At 33.9% G+C, this 14,592-nt stretch overlaps 3 protein-coding genes across 7 annotated transcripts; 2 read left to right on the forward strand and 1 right to left on the reverse strand.

The window, feature by feature from the left end:
• The first annotated feature begins 1,842 nt into the window (after window positions 1–1,842).
• LOC139776672 (HEAT repeat-containing protein 6) lies at window positions 1,843–8,107 on the forward strand. Of its 4 annotated transcripts, XM_071713519.1 has the most exons (14): window positions 1,843–1,974; window positions 3,327–3,589; window positions 3,688–3,889; window positions 3,985–4,233; window positions 4,327–4,557; window positions 4,628–5,453; window positions 5,525–5,811; window positions 5,896–6,237; window positions 6,409–6,656; window positions 6,734–6,953; window positions 7,224–7,301; window positions 7,372–7,578; window positions 7,686–7,802; window positions 7,897–8,107. In XM_071713519.1, exons 3-14 carry the CDS (start codon window positions 3,713–3,715, stop codon window positions 8,071–8,073), a joined length of 3,159 nt encoding a protein of 1,052 aa, XP_071569620.1. In that variant the 5' UTR covers window positions 1,843–1,974; window positions 3,327–3,589; window positions 3,688–3,712; the 3' UTR covers window positions 8,074–8,107. The 4 variants fall into 4 exon arrangements, with proteins under 4 accessions (XP_071569620.1, XP_071569622.1, XP_071569619.1 ...); XM_071713518.1 differs by lacking the exon at window positions 1,843–1,974 and having other exon boundaries at window positions 3,499–3,889; XM_071713521.1 differs by lacking the exons at window positions 7,686–7,802; window positions 7,897–8,107 and having other exon boundaries at window positions 3,327–3,889; window positions 7,359–7,545.
• A 216-nt stretch (window positions 8,108–8,323) lies between these two features.
• On the reverse strand, window positions 8,324–9,379 carry LOC139776676 (uncharacterized). Of its 2 annotated transcripts, none has more exons than XM_071713531.1 (3): window positions 9,136–9,379; window positions 8,876–9,055; window positions 8,324–8,779 (listed from the first exon to the last, which is right to left on the reverse strand). In XM_071713531.1, the coding sequence occupies exons 1-3, from the start codon at window positions 9,238–9,240 to the stop codon at window positions 8,387–8,389; spliced, it is 678 nt and encodes a 225-aa protein (XP_071569632.1). In that variant the 5' UTR covers window positions 9,241–9,379; the 3' UTR covers window positions 8,324–8,386. The 2 variants fall into 2 exon arrangements, with proteins under 2 accessions (XP_071569632.1, XP_071569633.1); XM_071713532.1 differs by having other exon boundaries at window positions 9,142–9,377.
• A 239-nt stretch (window positions 9,380–9,618) lies between these two features.
• Window positions 9,619–13,262, forward strand: LOC139776678 (LON peptidase N-terminal domain and RING finger protein 3-like). The gene is made up of 3 exons (XM_071713533.1): window positions 9,619–9,868; window positions 11,375–11,625; window positions 11,708–13,262. Exons 2-3 carry the CDS (start codon window positions 11,375–11,377, stop codon window positions 12,012–12,014), a joined length of 558 nt encoding a protein of 185 aa, XP_071569634.1. The 5' UTR covers window positions 9,619–9,868; the 3' UTR covers window positions 12,015–13,262.
• The last annotated feature ends 1,330 nt before the right edge of the window (window positions 13,263–14,592 follow it).

The following is a 14,592-nucleotide window of genomic DNA, read 5'->3' on the forward strand; positions in this document are numbered from 1 at the left end:
TTGAAATGAATTCAAGAATCAAGCCCCTGTTGTTTTTTATTTTTCATTTTTTATTTTTATTTTTTTTTTTTAAGAATACGTCAGATACCTTCTGACTATAGCAATAATGCATTTGTCATCTTGGATAGCTCTGATGACGAGCCATGCATCGAACGAATAAAAATGGCATCATTAGGGTCATGTTCCAAAACTCACTCTAGTTAACTAAAATGCTATAGTGTACGTGTGACGTAAACTATAGATTTTAGTTACCCAGAGTGAGTTTTGGAACATGACCTAGGAGGTCAAAACTGCTTCCGGTGCGGCGGGGGGTTTAAAGATTATTTAAACTATTTTTTCTTTAATACTACCATAATAATCTACAAAATTATATATAATTGCAGATGACTGGACCCGGAGAGCCCAAAATGGGAGAAGTTCTTTGTGCCCAGTTAGGCGATTTTTGCAAACGCGGCATTTCTTTATTGTGTGAAAATATCTGAATCCGCTATTGCAAATAAATTCTTCGGACATTTTTCTCTAAAATTTTATTATAATAATACGACTGCAATCTCACAAATCAATTTTAATTTAATTATTGTTTGCAATATAGCTATTAATAAATATTATTATCATGATACACTTCAAATAAAGAAAAAACTTCGGATATAAAATCAATTTGGATATAAAAACAATTCTAAATCAACGACAAAATCTTTTAAAACAATTTAAAAAAAATAACAACATTTCTGCCTCGTGAAATGGATTTCACCTATAAATTTGTGACACATAACATTTTAGGCTATTTTTTATGGGCTTAACTCAAAATCGAATTTTTTTGAATTGTGACAGTATTTTTCTAGGGTGTGATATATTATTCTCTTGCTTTTTAGCTTTTCAAACATAGCTATTTTGTGAACAATTACGCTGAGAGTCAGTGGGCGTTATAATAAGTAATTCTCATTCCACAAAAAAGAAATTTGTAGCACAACTTTATACTTACAATAGACTTTACACGATGAAATATAAACTATGTTGTAAATACGCACCGCAATTTGAAGAACTGACAAGAAATTCTCGGGAACTGTCTCTACAGTCTTCGAGACTTCTCTTTTTACAGGAACCAAAGAGGATATATCTTATCATTTTTTTGGAAAGCTTTAGTCTAAGGCCAGTATTCATAGTCAGATCTTATATTTAAGACCGTCTTAAGTACAATCTTAAGATGTTATGAACCAATCGCACAACAGAGCCGTATTAGCATCTTAAGACATTACTTAAGATAATCTTGAAATAAGATCCGACTATGAATACCGGCCTAAATGATTCATCCTAAGGGATTACTCTAGTGTTATTATATTTTTGAAATAAGTACGCGCGTGGAAGATATTCGAGTATATCATATTCTAAGAGTTCTCAATATTATCGCATTCCTAAGATAAGTACGTGAACGATGATCACACTATCTTCACAGTACATTCAGAATGCGCCTGCGTTTGTAATTCTACTGTTTGCCAGTAGGCTATCTGATACACTTATGACCGACGACGTTTCAAATTATTACTCCCTATAAAAATGTTGAGAATCAACGCGGACGTTGCAAAAGCACTATTGTTTATAGTGCAGTGCTATTAATTCGATGGCAAGGTTGACATTCGCCAGTAATTATTGTAACATGTCTCAGCCGCTTCTACAATTTCTATAAAAAGAAAGTTATACACTATAAAATTCGTAGTGTCAAATTATACTCAATATGGCACATATAATTTTGTGATAGATAGCGTATTTATCTTATGCGAGAAAATATATATCTCTGATACGCCGTGCTTCTTCCCTTATCTTTTAATTTTATTGTAATTTTAGTTGTATGTGTGGATGGAATATGTTTCACAAAGTCCGTTTTCACCACAGAAAGCAATTGCAATCAATAAGCATTCGTTGTTTTTTTCGACATGTGCGAGGACGACGACTTTTTAAATCTGGGAACGGCCTGAGGTGAGTTTTGTATATCACAGTGTCGAAAAAATAAACCTTACTTTATAGTAATTTTTTTTATTAATTAAGAATCCGTACTTATTCTTTTATTCAATGGTTCCGAAACCCAACCCGCATAAAACTAGGCTTCCCATCGGCTAACAAAAATGAAAAAATTGTATAAAACATTCATATAACTGTAAATTTCACAAAATTATTATTTATATTTAAATTTGAATGAAAAATATGGAAATACTTTTTGTAAAATCGTTATAAAAATATCTTTCGAAATTCAGAGCTAAAAAATGCAAACAAATTCATAAAAAGGATTTTGTAAAAAAAAATTTTTTTATTTGCGATAATAATAAGAAATTTTTTATTTGCGATGTTTATGCATACATTTAATAATGGTGTTTTGTATGATATATTTCAAAGCAAGGTATACAATATATGTACACGGAGGCATATCGCACTTAAAACATATTTTGATCTTCGATTAATACATCTTTTTAAACGTACTACGCATTGTCGTTATCCTGAAGACTTTTCTTCAGAAGATAAGACGAGTAATCACTTCAATTCTCGGAATTGGTCATTCTTACTTTTTTCCTTTGATTCCCGAAACTACAGAACTCGATCAGCAACCCAAAAAACCCATAAATATATAGCGCAAAAACACAGTTTGAAGCCTAAAAATAGGCTTCCCGTCCTCTAAAAATTAATTTAAATTGCTATAAAATGGATAATATAATTTTTTTTCTAAGTAATAATTATATATTTTTTTACAAATTTCTAAATATATGTTAATTCCATAAAAAATCCGCAATACAAAAGCGTTTTATTAATTAAATATATTTTCATTTTCTCAGAATTACTCATAATAAACCGCTTGACGTGCTTCTCTCGTTTTTAAAATGTTTTTTTGGTTTCTGTTTACGGTTTTCAAAAAATGTTGAATAAATATCTATAATGTAGGTACTCATATTAATTAATTGTCCTCAAATACCAATAAAATATATACAGAGTGTATTCCGTACGTGGTAATTATTATACATGCAGTTTAGGGGCCTCACCTCAAATATCGATGAAATTATGCTCAATCGACGTGTTTTTGCACGAAACGAAAGAATCCAGCAGAAAAAAGTATCGCTCTGCCCCGCGCGACGCGAGATATTAAACGTTAAAGTTGACAGGAATCAGGTTATCATTCCTGTCGTACCGACGAGATGTAGCAACATTGAATGCGTCTAAACTCTTGTTGGCATCTATATAAACTCAGTATATGATTTATATATATATATATATATATATATATATATATATATATATATTGTAAAAAATATAATTCTGACATTCCAATATTTTCATTGCAGAACAAATTGTACGGTAAACGGTGACATACTGCGTCTGGGCAGACGAAGATTTATGAAAAACTTGCCTTGTAACTGGACATTACTGTCGATAAGGCAGGTTTGTTACGATCGATAAAGCAGAGCTTTGTATTCTAGCCGAGATATGAACCATGAAAAATGTACCTACCGAAAAAAGTGTATTGTCGATAGGATAATCTCCTTTTTTGGCCTGCTTTGTCGAGTTGCAATACTGTATTGTACTATACTGTACCATACCGAATGGAGTAACGTCATATTTTACAATTTATTAGAATCGTTCGATGTCGCGTAGTAATGTACATACACGAATTGTAAATTATTAAAGTTATTTATGCCGTCCTAGATAACAAAACTATGTGAATGTGATCATGGCCTCGTTACACGTAAATCGTGCAATTAGTGATACCACAACACAATTTTTTTCGTTAATCGAGAGATTGCTTTCGTTAACTAGCACGAAGCTCAGTGATAAGAAACAGATCAATGTATATTTGAACGATCTCAACGAGCTGGATTACAGATGTCTCGATATTGTAAATAATGACGTAAGGACGTATATCTGTGACCTGAGACATTTTATATTGTATCTCAAGCTATTTTATTGTCAATCTATTGAGATTACATTTTAATCTGTTTTCAGGCGGTGCTGTTGTTGGTGAATCAACTTTGCGCAGTTGTTCTACCTGCAGAAATATCTTTAGTCCGAAACGTTTGTAAATTTCTGTACAATCTAACTCAAAGCAACATCAAACTCCACGGCCGGACATTTGCAGCTTGCAAACGATGGCTCTTAGAAGCGTTGGAATTCTCTGAACCGCTGGCACAGGTCGATGTGTTGATCGTTATAAAAAGCTTTTTGCACTTTGGATATTTTGATGATATCAATCATGTTAGTACACAGTTTTTTCTCCAATGACAAACAGATTATTATTTAAATTAAATTTGTATATCGTTAAAACTAGGTAACTGCTTTATGTTTCAGCATGTACGTCTGTTACTCAGGGATAAAGGTTTGCTAATGAAACATTTAAATCCGCTATGTAATCCATGGTCTGAAATCAATTTTTATGCGCTTGGATGTTTAGAAGAAATTGTGCTAAACAATAGTAATTATCGTATATCAGACGAATTTACATGTTTGATAAAAGATATAATTTTTAATATTCTATCACTTTTACCATACCACAATGACGATAAACTATACTATAGTAAGGTATGTAATTTGGTTTCTACGCAATTTAAAAATAAACTTTATTATATATACATTTTATTCGTATTTACAGATCGTTAATTCATGCTTGCACATTTTGCATTGCATGGTTTTGGAAAAAATGATCTCTAGTTCTCCCGATTTTGTTGGAGAGATATTAGGAGTGGTGCAAGCATTTCTATTTTACGGCATCAAAGGTTACTCAGTCATGAAACCGCAATTACTTCGTCCAGCTGCAATGAATCTCCCAGAACGTGTTCACGTAGTTCCCAAGTGCAAGAATCTTAAAAATCACAAAGCGAAGCCCAAGAAGGCACCTTCCAAGAAAACTGCATCTGATACGGGAAATAATATTCTTCCAGAACATACGGGAATTTCCAAATATTCCAGTGATTCAGATACTTCAGATACAGAAATTAATAATTCTGTCCATTTTGATTCGAAAGTAAGATTGGGAGCTGTACGTTTATTGCATACTCTCGTAGAGATCACACAGAGTAGAGAGATTTTCGGGTACTGGCCGCAAATCGTAGCTACCGGTTCACGAAACGACGCACGAGTATTGACAAGAAGTATATTAGTTGAACCCGTGTCGAAAGTACGACAGAACGTATTGTGTACTTTAACTGAACTGCTGATAGGTGCTAAACCATTTTTGATACACGCCGAAGATACCAATCATACTTCTTTCATCACATTTTTCGGCACGGTGTGCTTAATGGTCAAAGAATTGCATTTTACATTGTCATTAATTTTGCTAGCTGAAAAAAATGTAGCTGTACTGACGCACGCATTAAAATGCACGGCAGCTCTTGTACAAGGCACACCATACGAACGACTGAAACCGGGTTTGGCTACCAAATTAGTTAGGAATTTTAAGCCGCATATATTTCACAAAGGTATATATCTCGCATTTATTATTCTACATAAATTTTAATTTATTGTTATTACAATTAAGTTGTTTTCTTAGATCCGACTGTACGAGTTGCGGCACTATCCATTTTTGAAGCATTTGCCTCCAATGAACCCATCACTCAGGAAATATTAAGCATATTAGCTAAGCAAACTGTGGGTGGAATAGGATCGGGAACCTCACAGTTTGACACTGGTTTCACGAGCGATGGAACGGAAGAGGAGGAAATAGATGTCGAAGATATCGAAAATTCAACAAATAGCTGTAATGAGATCACATCGATGTCAAAAGATGAGAGCGTTTGTTTGCTGATTCGCATTTGCCTAGAAAATATATCCAGTAAGGTATCGTGTGTGATTTACATTTAAAGCTTTTTGTAATTAAAGCCGATAGTCAAATCTGGAAAATTAACGTTTACTCTATTTTAGTCGGTTAATACACCTGTACGACTTCAGTCTTTAAAACTCATGGGGAGGCTGGCATTTAATACAGGAAGCCTTGTGTATCCCCATTTGGAGAAAGTGACCACGACTTTAATTTCGGTCGTGGGGGAATCGGAAAGCCAAGTGGTATTGCACGCATGTCGGGTTTTAGAGATTATGTCTGATTGCCTCGCAAATACCGAAACTTATCATAGCAGTGGCATATTATTTTGGAATATTATATTTGAACCTATGATATCACTCGCCCAAACATCGCAGACCATATTGCGAGAAGCTGCTTGCGATTGTCTAGGTAGCATCAGTGGAAATGTATTCACACAATTATCGGTAAGAATAATTGCGATAAAAAGGGATATAATCACATTCAGATTTTTACTCTACTTTATCTCAAAGCAATTACATTCCAAACGTACTTGTTAAAAAATACGACATTTACACGAGTTAAATACTTTTTATCTCTAATATTTTGCTTATGTTTACTTTCATTTATATTTGCAGAGGCAAAGAATTATATTAATAATTACAATACTGTTTGGAGCAGTTCGTGATGAAGAAAGTGCTGTAAGGGCAGCCGGCTTACGTGCGTTAGGAATGTTGGTAACTTTATCGGCATTGGAATACGACACTGGCTTCCTCATGGATCTGGCTGATACAGTTTGCTCAGCTTTTGAGGACAAAAATCTCGGTGTCCGTGTGAAAAGCGCTTGGGCATTGGCGAATTTGTGCGACTGTCTTTCCAGGCAAAAGTTTGTCTTTCAGACTGTCTTCCTTTCTTCACCATCTTCTTTATGTGGCATATTTTTTCTATCTATATCTTTTTCAGACAGCACGAAGAGGTAGAACCACTTCCTTTAGAAGATTTATTGCCCAAATTGTATCATGTAAGCGTCAAGGCTGCAAAAGATAATGATAAAGTGAAGTGTAACGCTGTAAGAGCAATTGGAACTATTTTATATTTGTGTCCACAAAAGCACATACTTTCCGATACAACATTAGGGCTGAATGCACTTATTAAATGTGCTATTTTAGGAAACGATATGAAAGTAAGAGGAAAAGTCCTGATAATTTTAGAAGTAGTTTAGAGATATATTATATATTAATTCTTATAATTATATTCCTATAATATTAACTCATATAATAAAATAAATAGATATTCTTATTAGATTTATATCTAATCCAAACTTATCATCTCGATTGCTTGTACATTAATGTTTATTATATGACTCTATATGACAAAATTGTCTTACTGCAATAAGTAAATATTTCTTGCTTTATTTACCCACAATAAAAACAGATCTTTTATTTAACGTTAGGTACGGTGGAACGCTTGCCGAGCTTTAGGATTGGTTTTGAGCCACGATCCAGATGCGATATTGCCACCTTCTTGGAAAGTACGTACTTGAAAAATGTGATCAGTGAGTTTATCTTGTGTAAATATGTAAAACTAGATATTTTTCTCAGGATCAAGTGTTCCCAGAACTTTGCACTTTGATATGCAATAGTCCTAATTTTAAAGTGCGCACCAATGCCGCGTGGGCACTGTCTTCGTGTAACTGTTACGGCAAGTATACTGTAACGTTGTGGAAAAGTATTGTATTAGCATTTGAAAATGCTCAACATGTCCCGAGCTACGTTGAATATCCGCATCGAGACGCACTGATTCAACAAGTAAGAATGCTTCCTTACACAATATACTTAGAATTGTTGATATTAACATATAATATATCAACTTTTTAATTATTGTTATTATTTAACAAGTTGAATATACTTTTTAGTTGTGCCTTACTCTTGGACGTGTCGCTGCCTGTACAGAGAAATCCGAACTACAAAGTCTTTGGATTGAAATTGGCGATCATGTAGAAGAAATTTCCAATTTTATAAAGCAGTTTCAGGTATAGCGTGTGTTACATAAAATATAAATTGCTAAATTAAATGTAACGTAGATTAGGATGTAATTTTGTAATTCCTATTAAAATTTTTTTGTAGGAGACTGTTTTACCTGAAAAGCTGGGAGATATAATTAACGCAAAAGCCCAATTAGAACAACATGCGCGGAACACATGTTGTTCTGTTGAAGAACGACAGATCGCTCAATCTTTAGCAAATATATTCGAAAGAACTAATCGTTACGACAATCTAGATGCCATTACCTCTACAATGTAGATTTGTACAACTAAAATAAAATGAAGCAACATAATTTTCCAATGTGTACATTTCTGCCAGCTGTTTACTGCAATTTACAATTTTGTTAATAGAAAAAAAAAAGATCTTAATATGTAAATTAAAGTTTAAATTAATTATTTCAACATTGTTCATAGAAAAACACATGTGACTTTTCACCATATATATATATATATATATATATATAATTGTACATAATATAGTACAATATGTAATTCTAATCACGGATGAGTAAACTGATAAATAATATATTGACTATACATATTACATAATCTTGATTTCAACAAGAGACATGTCAAGTACCGCTTTCACATTGAATATTTTCACTTGATACCTCAGATGGTGCCTTTAATGTATCATCTTGACTCTCTGCCACAGGTAACGGTGATTCTCTCTCCGTTGCCTTTACCTCACTTTCACTTGTAGATATGTTTTTGGGACAACTGTCATTTTCTTCAGTTACTTGACTACTTTCCACAGTCCTAGTTTCTTCATCCTCATCCGAACTGTCGCTCTCGCTATGCTTCTCGTCCACGACGGCGTTGTCCTCTTTCTTAGCTTTCATTCGTTTCTTCAGCTTACGTAGCTGCTTCTTTTTCAATCTCTTAGCACGTTTCTTTGCCGTTGCCTCCTCTGACAATCTCTTATACTCTTCTAGCTTCTGATGATATTCGTCATCCAAATGCTCCTACAATTTTGACAAGAGACAGACAGTTTTAAAACGAAAAAAAGATTAACGATTGCTAGGCGCAACCCTTTATATATTATACTATACAGTAATCACCTTATATGCTTTCTCCTGAATGAATTTTTGTCGGGCGTATTCTTTACGTCGTAGATGCCTGTACACATGAAACTCTCCACTGCCTGCTCCAGCACTACTACCCATCACGTTACGAACGAATTCCGGTACAGAGGGTGTATTCTTGGCCTTCGGACGTTCCGGTAGCATAACCGGCTTATCCTGTACAAATAAAGCGCGAATTAACACACAAATTCTGATCTGACAACACATTAGATAGATCCGGAAGCCTTGACGCAGACATTTACCGCGTTCTTCATTAGCTTCATTAGTTTTAATCTTTGCAGATCCACGGCCGTCTTTGGCACCACAGGCTTTTCTTCGTCCTTCTCATTTTCGTCCGACATCTCTTCACCTCGTTCACGTGGAAAGTTGAGCAAGCTCGACGATATATAAACGTTCGTGGTTCGTGTTAATCGTGTTTCTCTTGGTTTCTCTCCAGACTTGTTGGTTAGTTCACTAATGACAAGCTACGGGCATAAAAACCGAGACAACCAAGTAGCGTTTTACCATCTGGAAAAATGGATGTGGCTACGTAGTTCCTACCGTTCCTACGTCCACGATAAAATGGTGATAAAATGGATGTGATGGCACTGCGAATCAGCACAATTTCAGAATTCACTAGACCGCTCTCATTGGTTGAAGCCAAAGGTAAGAACCATAAGAACCAATCATTCTACTGCTACTAGCAGCACACACGGTTGGCAGTCAATAGTCAAAGGCCAAATCATTCGATACTACTCTGCTGGCGGCTCTGCTGGCTGGCTGGCTCTGCTACTCGATTGCGAGAAACAGCTGATCGTGAATATTTGAAAAATATTGTTTTAATGAGCACGAGGAGACGTTAATTGGTCGTATCGAACCCTGTAGGGTCGATTACCATTTCCCATTTCAACGAGGAGCTCAAGGAAGAAGAAGAGCACAAGGAGACGATCGGAAACTCTGAAATAGTCCGAAACAATTCTCGCAAACCAGGTATATACCTCACATGCGACACCTGCTAATAACGAGCTAATGCGTTTTTCGTTAAATCGTCGCGAGAATTGGGAGAATTGTAGGAACGCGTAATGTAATTGCATCATTATATCTACCACTTAACCTGTACCTGCACACGTTTTCGTTACCATGTGAAAGTTTCTACAATACGTCGCTAACGCTAACAATACGGCGCTCGCCAGTCGCGAAGGATGGCAGTTGCTGCTTGAGAATTGTGCTATTTTCGGTTGCCGATTGCCAAAAAGTTAAAAGTTCGCCAACTCTCTTTTGACAACCGCAACTGGAAAGCGCAACCGGAAATGACACTTTTCAACCAGCAGTTGCCATCGTCCGCGACGTATTGTAAAATAACCCTAATTTTACGTAAAATAGCTTCTGCCAATCTGTCTTTGGCTGCGGTCCACTTGACGCTACAAATGCTTCGAAGCATTCCTTTTCTCCTTTCTTTCAATGAAGAAAGAAGGAGAAGAAGAACGCTTCGAAGCATTTGTAGCGTCAAATGGACCGCAGCCTTTATTATACCCAGGTAGCACATACACGTTTCAGAAATGTTTTATAAGCGTTTTTCCGAAACGTTTTATAACCGATTTCTAGAAACGTTTCTCATGAGTAGAAATGTCCATTCGAAAAACGTTCGATGGAACGTTTTCTTTTCCGATAAAATAACGTTTAAAAAACTATTATAGAAACGTTTTGTTAATGATAAAGACATTTAAAATTCCTACTTTTCACATCTTTTGAACGCGTTTCTGACGTCTTTGAGACACGCGTGAGAATGTTCTAGAAGCTTTATTTATGCATATACCATCTATGACGTCTATTCTTTTTCGAAGAAATTCCTGAACTGGTGCACATTCGTGCAATAAGTTAAAGTGAAACAAAATATACTTGTCTCACTCTAACTTAATTGCATTACTGATGTGCACCAGTTCAGGAAGTTCTTCAAAACGGAACACACATATAAATGTTCTTTCAATGGCCACGTTCAGCAGAACGTTTATTTTGCAACTGTTGGAAGTTTTCTAAGCTCAGATTTGTCCGATGACAAATTAAGTAAATAAGTGGATATATGTGCATGGATCAAATGATTTATTTTGTGCAATAATAATTAGTGCAATATAAATTTAAATGTTTCAAAAAAGGCTATTAAAGCTATTATAATTTTGTTGCCCAGTGTATATAGATAAAGCAAATTATAATTTTGAAAGGAACAATTTAACAAATAGGTATTTTTGTTAACTGTAGAAACGTAAAAAGTACGTTTCTTAAATCATGGTTTCAAAAACATTTTTGTTCAAACGTTTCTTAATGGTTCTTTACGGTTATGAAACTATGTATACGTTCAAAAAACGTATATGAAACTAATATGTGCTACCTGGGTAATAATAATAAATCTAATTAAATTTACATGTTTTTTTATAATGACCACTAAAGGAAACAAATTTATGATGGTATCTTAATTTATGTATATTATTAAAATTTTAGATGATACGCGTACGTGTATATGAGGACGTTACCGATGATTCAATCATGAATGATTCAGTCGTGGATATTTCGCCTACCCTAATAGACATTATCGATTTAACTAAAGAATCACCATCAGGATCAGCCAGGACATCAAGATCACGTCAAAGAAATACCGGAGACGTAGCTTCTAGTGTAACCGATAGCTCAGCTCGTCGGTGTAGGAGACCCTTGTCACCTATAGTTTTGGGGAACACACCGGATGCTCAAACGTTCGTATATACCTTGTGTGTTTATATCTTATAATGGATAATAGATAGACAATTTATTCTACAGCTTAGAATATCTTTTTAGGAAAAATCCTAGAAAGAAGAGAAGAATGTCTCGTGCCACAAGCTCGAACGAAGTTTTGACCGTCGATGACACTAGTAAAGAAGACGATAAACCATATTGCATAGTCGAATCGGATGATAGGCAACCAATACCTCTAACGTGTCCGATATGCCTCGAGTCGCTAACTTCCAATTTAAAGCCCACTACTACTCGTTGCGGACATCTGTTTTGCACAGAATGCCTGGAGTCATTCATACGTATATCTAAAAAATGTCCGACTTGTAAAACAGCTATAACGTTAAAATCTTGTACTCGTTTATATATTTAACTGCTGTTAACAAATGTCACAAGTCCATATCTTTTTGTAGTATTTTATTTTGTGGTTTTATTTATACATAAGTTCAAAATTATTGTAAATCTGCTTCAGTTATTTCTTTGTTCGTTAAAAAAAATACCCGATCTGTAAAATAGCTATAGCATAAAACCTCGTTTATATCTTTCATTATTATTGACAGTTTCTATATCTCTTCTATTATTTTTCTAGTATTTCGTTTTGTAATTCCATTTTGTGATTCCATTTGTACATAAGTTTAGAAGTATTATAAGTTCGCTTCAATTATTTCTTTGTCATAGAAAGGTGTGTTGTAATATTTTTCTAATTTAAAAAAAACAGATCCAATACATGTTCTATTAATTTATATCTTATTGTTAAACTTATTTTGCTTCTGGATATAAGATACTAAATTTGTAGTATTTAAAAAGGCCTCTAATTTAAAAAATATGTTATTCGATCGATCAATTTCAACAAATTTTGATTTTCAGAATAACAATTATAAAACAATTACATAGGTAAAAAATTAATTTGTTGCTATACAATCTGATCGGGTTTTTTTTTATTGAAATGATTTTTCATGGACTTACAATTAGCAAAATGATATGGCAGCTGAAACATTCGAGATGTACATGTATAATAAATTTATAATAAACTTTTCTATTGACATCCATTAAACATTTATGTCTTCATATCTACATATACAGAGACAAAGAAATAAAAAATATCTTTTCAATTACAGTTTCATCAAATATTGAAATTTACACTGATATAATATATTTTGAAAATAACACATGATATAAATTTATATGTTTCAAGCCATATCTATATTAAAGCCAAATCATATTAAAACAATTAATTTGATATCATGTTTTTTAATTATCTATGAGTTTGATATACGTGTGAGTGTATGCGTAATACGCACTGCGTATACCTATATATATATATATATATATGTAAATAATTTATATATAATATATTATATATATATATATATATATATATATATATTATTTACACAGAAGTGATCATATTGTATGTCAATGTATTTACTTGACTGTTTACGTTAGTTGTAGCATGTGACTTTGAGGTATCTGTTAGCTCTCATAGGAAAACGATTACTTGTCATTATCTACGTAAACACACAACAAGGTAATCCTGTTCACAGGTAAAGTCTATTATAAAGAGGTGTAGAGATTTCTTCGACATTTTCAACGAAGAAGAATAAAAATATATAGACAATGATGAGAAGTGCAGCATTATTTTTCTTTGGAACTGCTGTAGGAATTTCAGGTAAGTAAAATTACAAGATTCGTCTCGATCAATTTTAATTTCTTTCATACGATTTACCCATTACATATATGCATCCGTTTGCAGTGGGAATGTGTATTGAAAAATTCTTAGTTTTTGTTAACAAAACACCTATTAACGTCCGAACAGCTACAATTGTAGATAACGTTTGTACAGGTAAAAGTTATTTCAGTTTCTTAGTTATTTATATGTTATTACTGTTAAGTATCCATGCTACTATATGATTTTGTCCAACAGAAAATGCACCGAAGTGTAATAATCGACCTCCAAATGCACCGTTTGCCGTAGTTTTAACATAGTTAGACTAGATAGATCATCACTCTTGATAATGTTTCTTTTAATCTTAATCAATGCAATCTTCATTCTAAATAAATGTGTTTTTGCTTCTCAATTAACGATAAAAATTCTCAAGATATTTTCTACAGTCCAGCATCGAATAATTTTTAAGTAAAAATGGCACAATAAGAAGAGGATAAGATGTTTCCGACGTTCATACTAATTGTAAATAATAAACAAAGTGTTTGACAAAATCTATCGTAAGAGATACAGATACATATATATATATATATATATATATATATATATATATTTGTTTAGTACGAGTTCTGTAACCGCGCAGAAAAAAAAATGACGCGACGCTATCATATGAAGACATGTACTTGAAACAATCTGACATTAAAATCAGATTTATTAGATGTAAATTTTAAAAAATTTATATATATAAATATATATATATATATATATAAGTATATACATTGTGTATCATATATACCAGAGAGAAACCTGAGAGCGGCCATGGGCGCAATTTATTAGCTGTTACTTTATTTTGAAGCGCTATGATCTTTGCTCGATGACGGTAGAGGTCGAGAGAAACGGAAAAATTTTTTTATTCTAGATTATCTGTAAATCTTTAGACATTAAACGAATTTGGTGAATAAAATTTTATCCTCTGTAAAAAGAAAAAATCATTACTATGTTTTCGATCAATTCCCTTCCGAGTCCCGCCTCGATCGCGACTACCGATTGCCCCCGCCCACGCACTATAAACAGCAAACATGCGAAAATTTCCCAAATAGATTCCTTAACTCGAGATAAACGGTATCTACAGCGAGACTTTATCGCGATCGGGCGGACGAGTAATCGGAACATCGGAAACTTGGAAACCCCGCGTGCTTATCGGGCGATAAAAGGACACCCAGCGATGATCGGCGAGCGCGGATTCGAAATCCCGCGCTATTATTGGCGAGACGCTACCCGGCAGCGC

This window comes from Temnothorax nylanderi, unplaced genomic scaffold (assembly GCF_030848795.1).
Source record: "Temnothorax nylanderi isolate EJ_2023f unplaced genomic scaffold, tnyl_v1.0 TNYL_tig0125_pilon, whole genome shotgun sequence".
NCBI classification, from domain to species: Eukaryota; Metazoa; Arthropoda; class Insecta; order Hymenoptera; family Formicidae; genus Temnothorax; species Temnothorax nylanderi.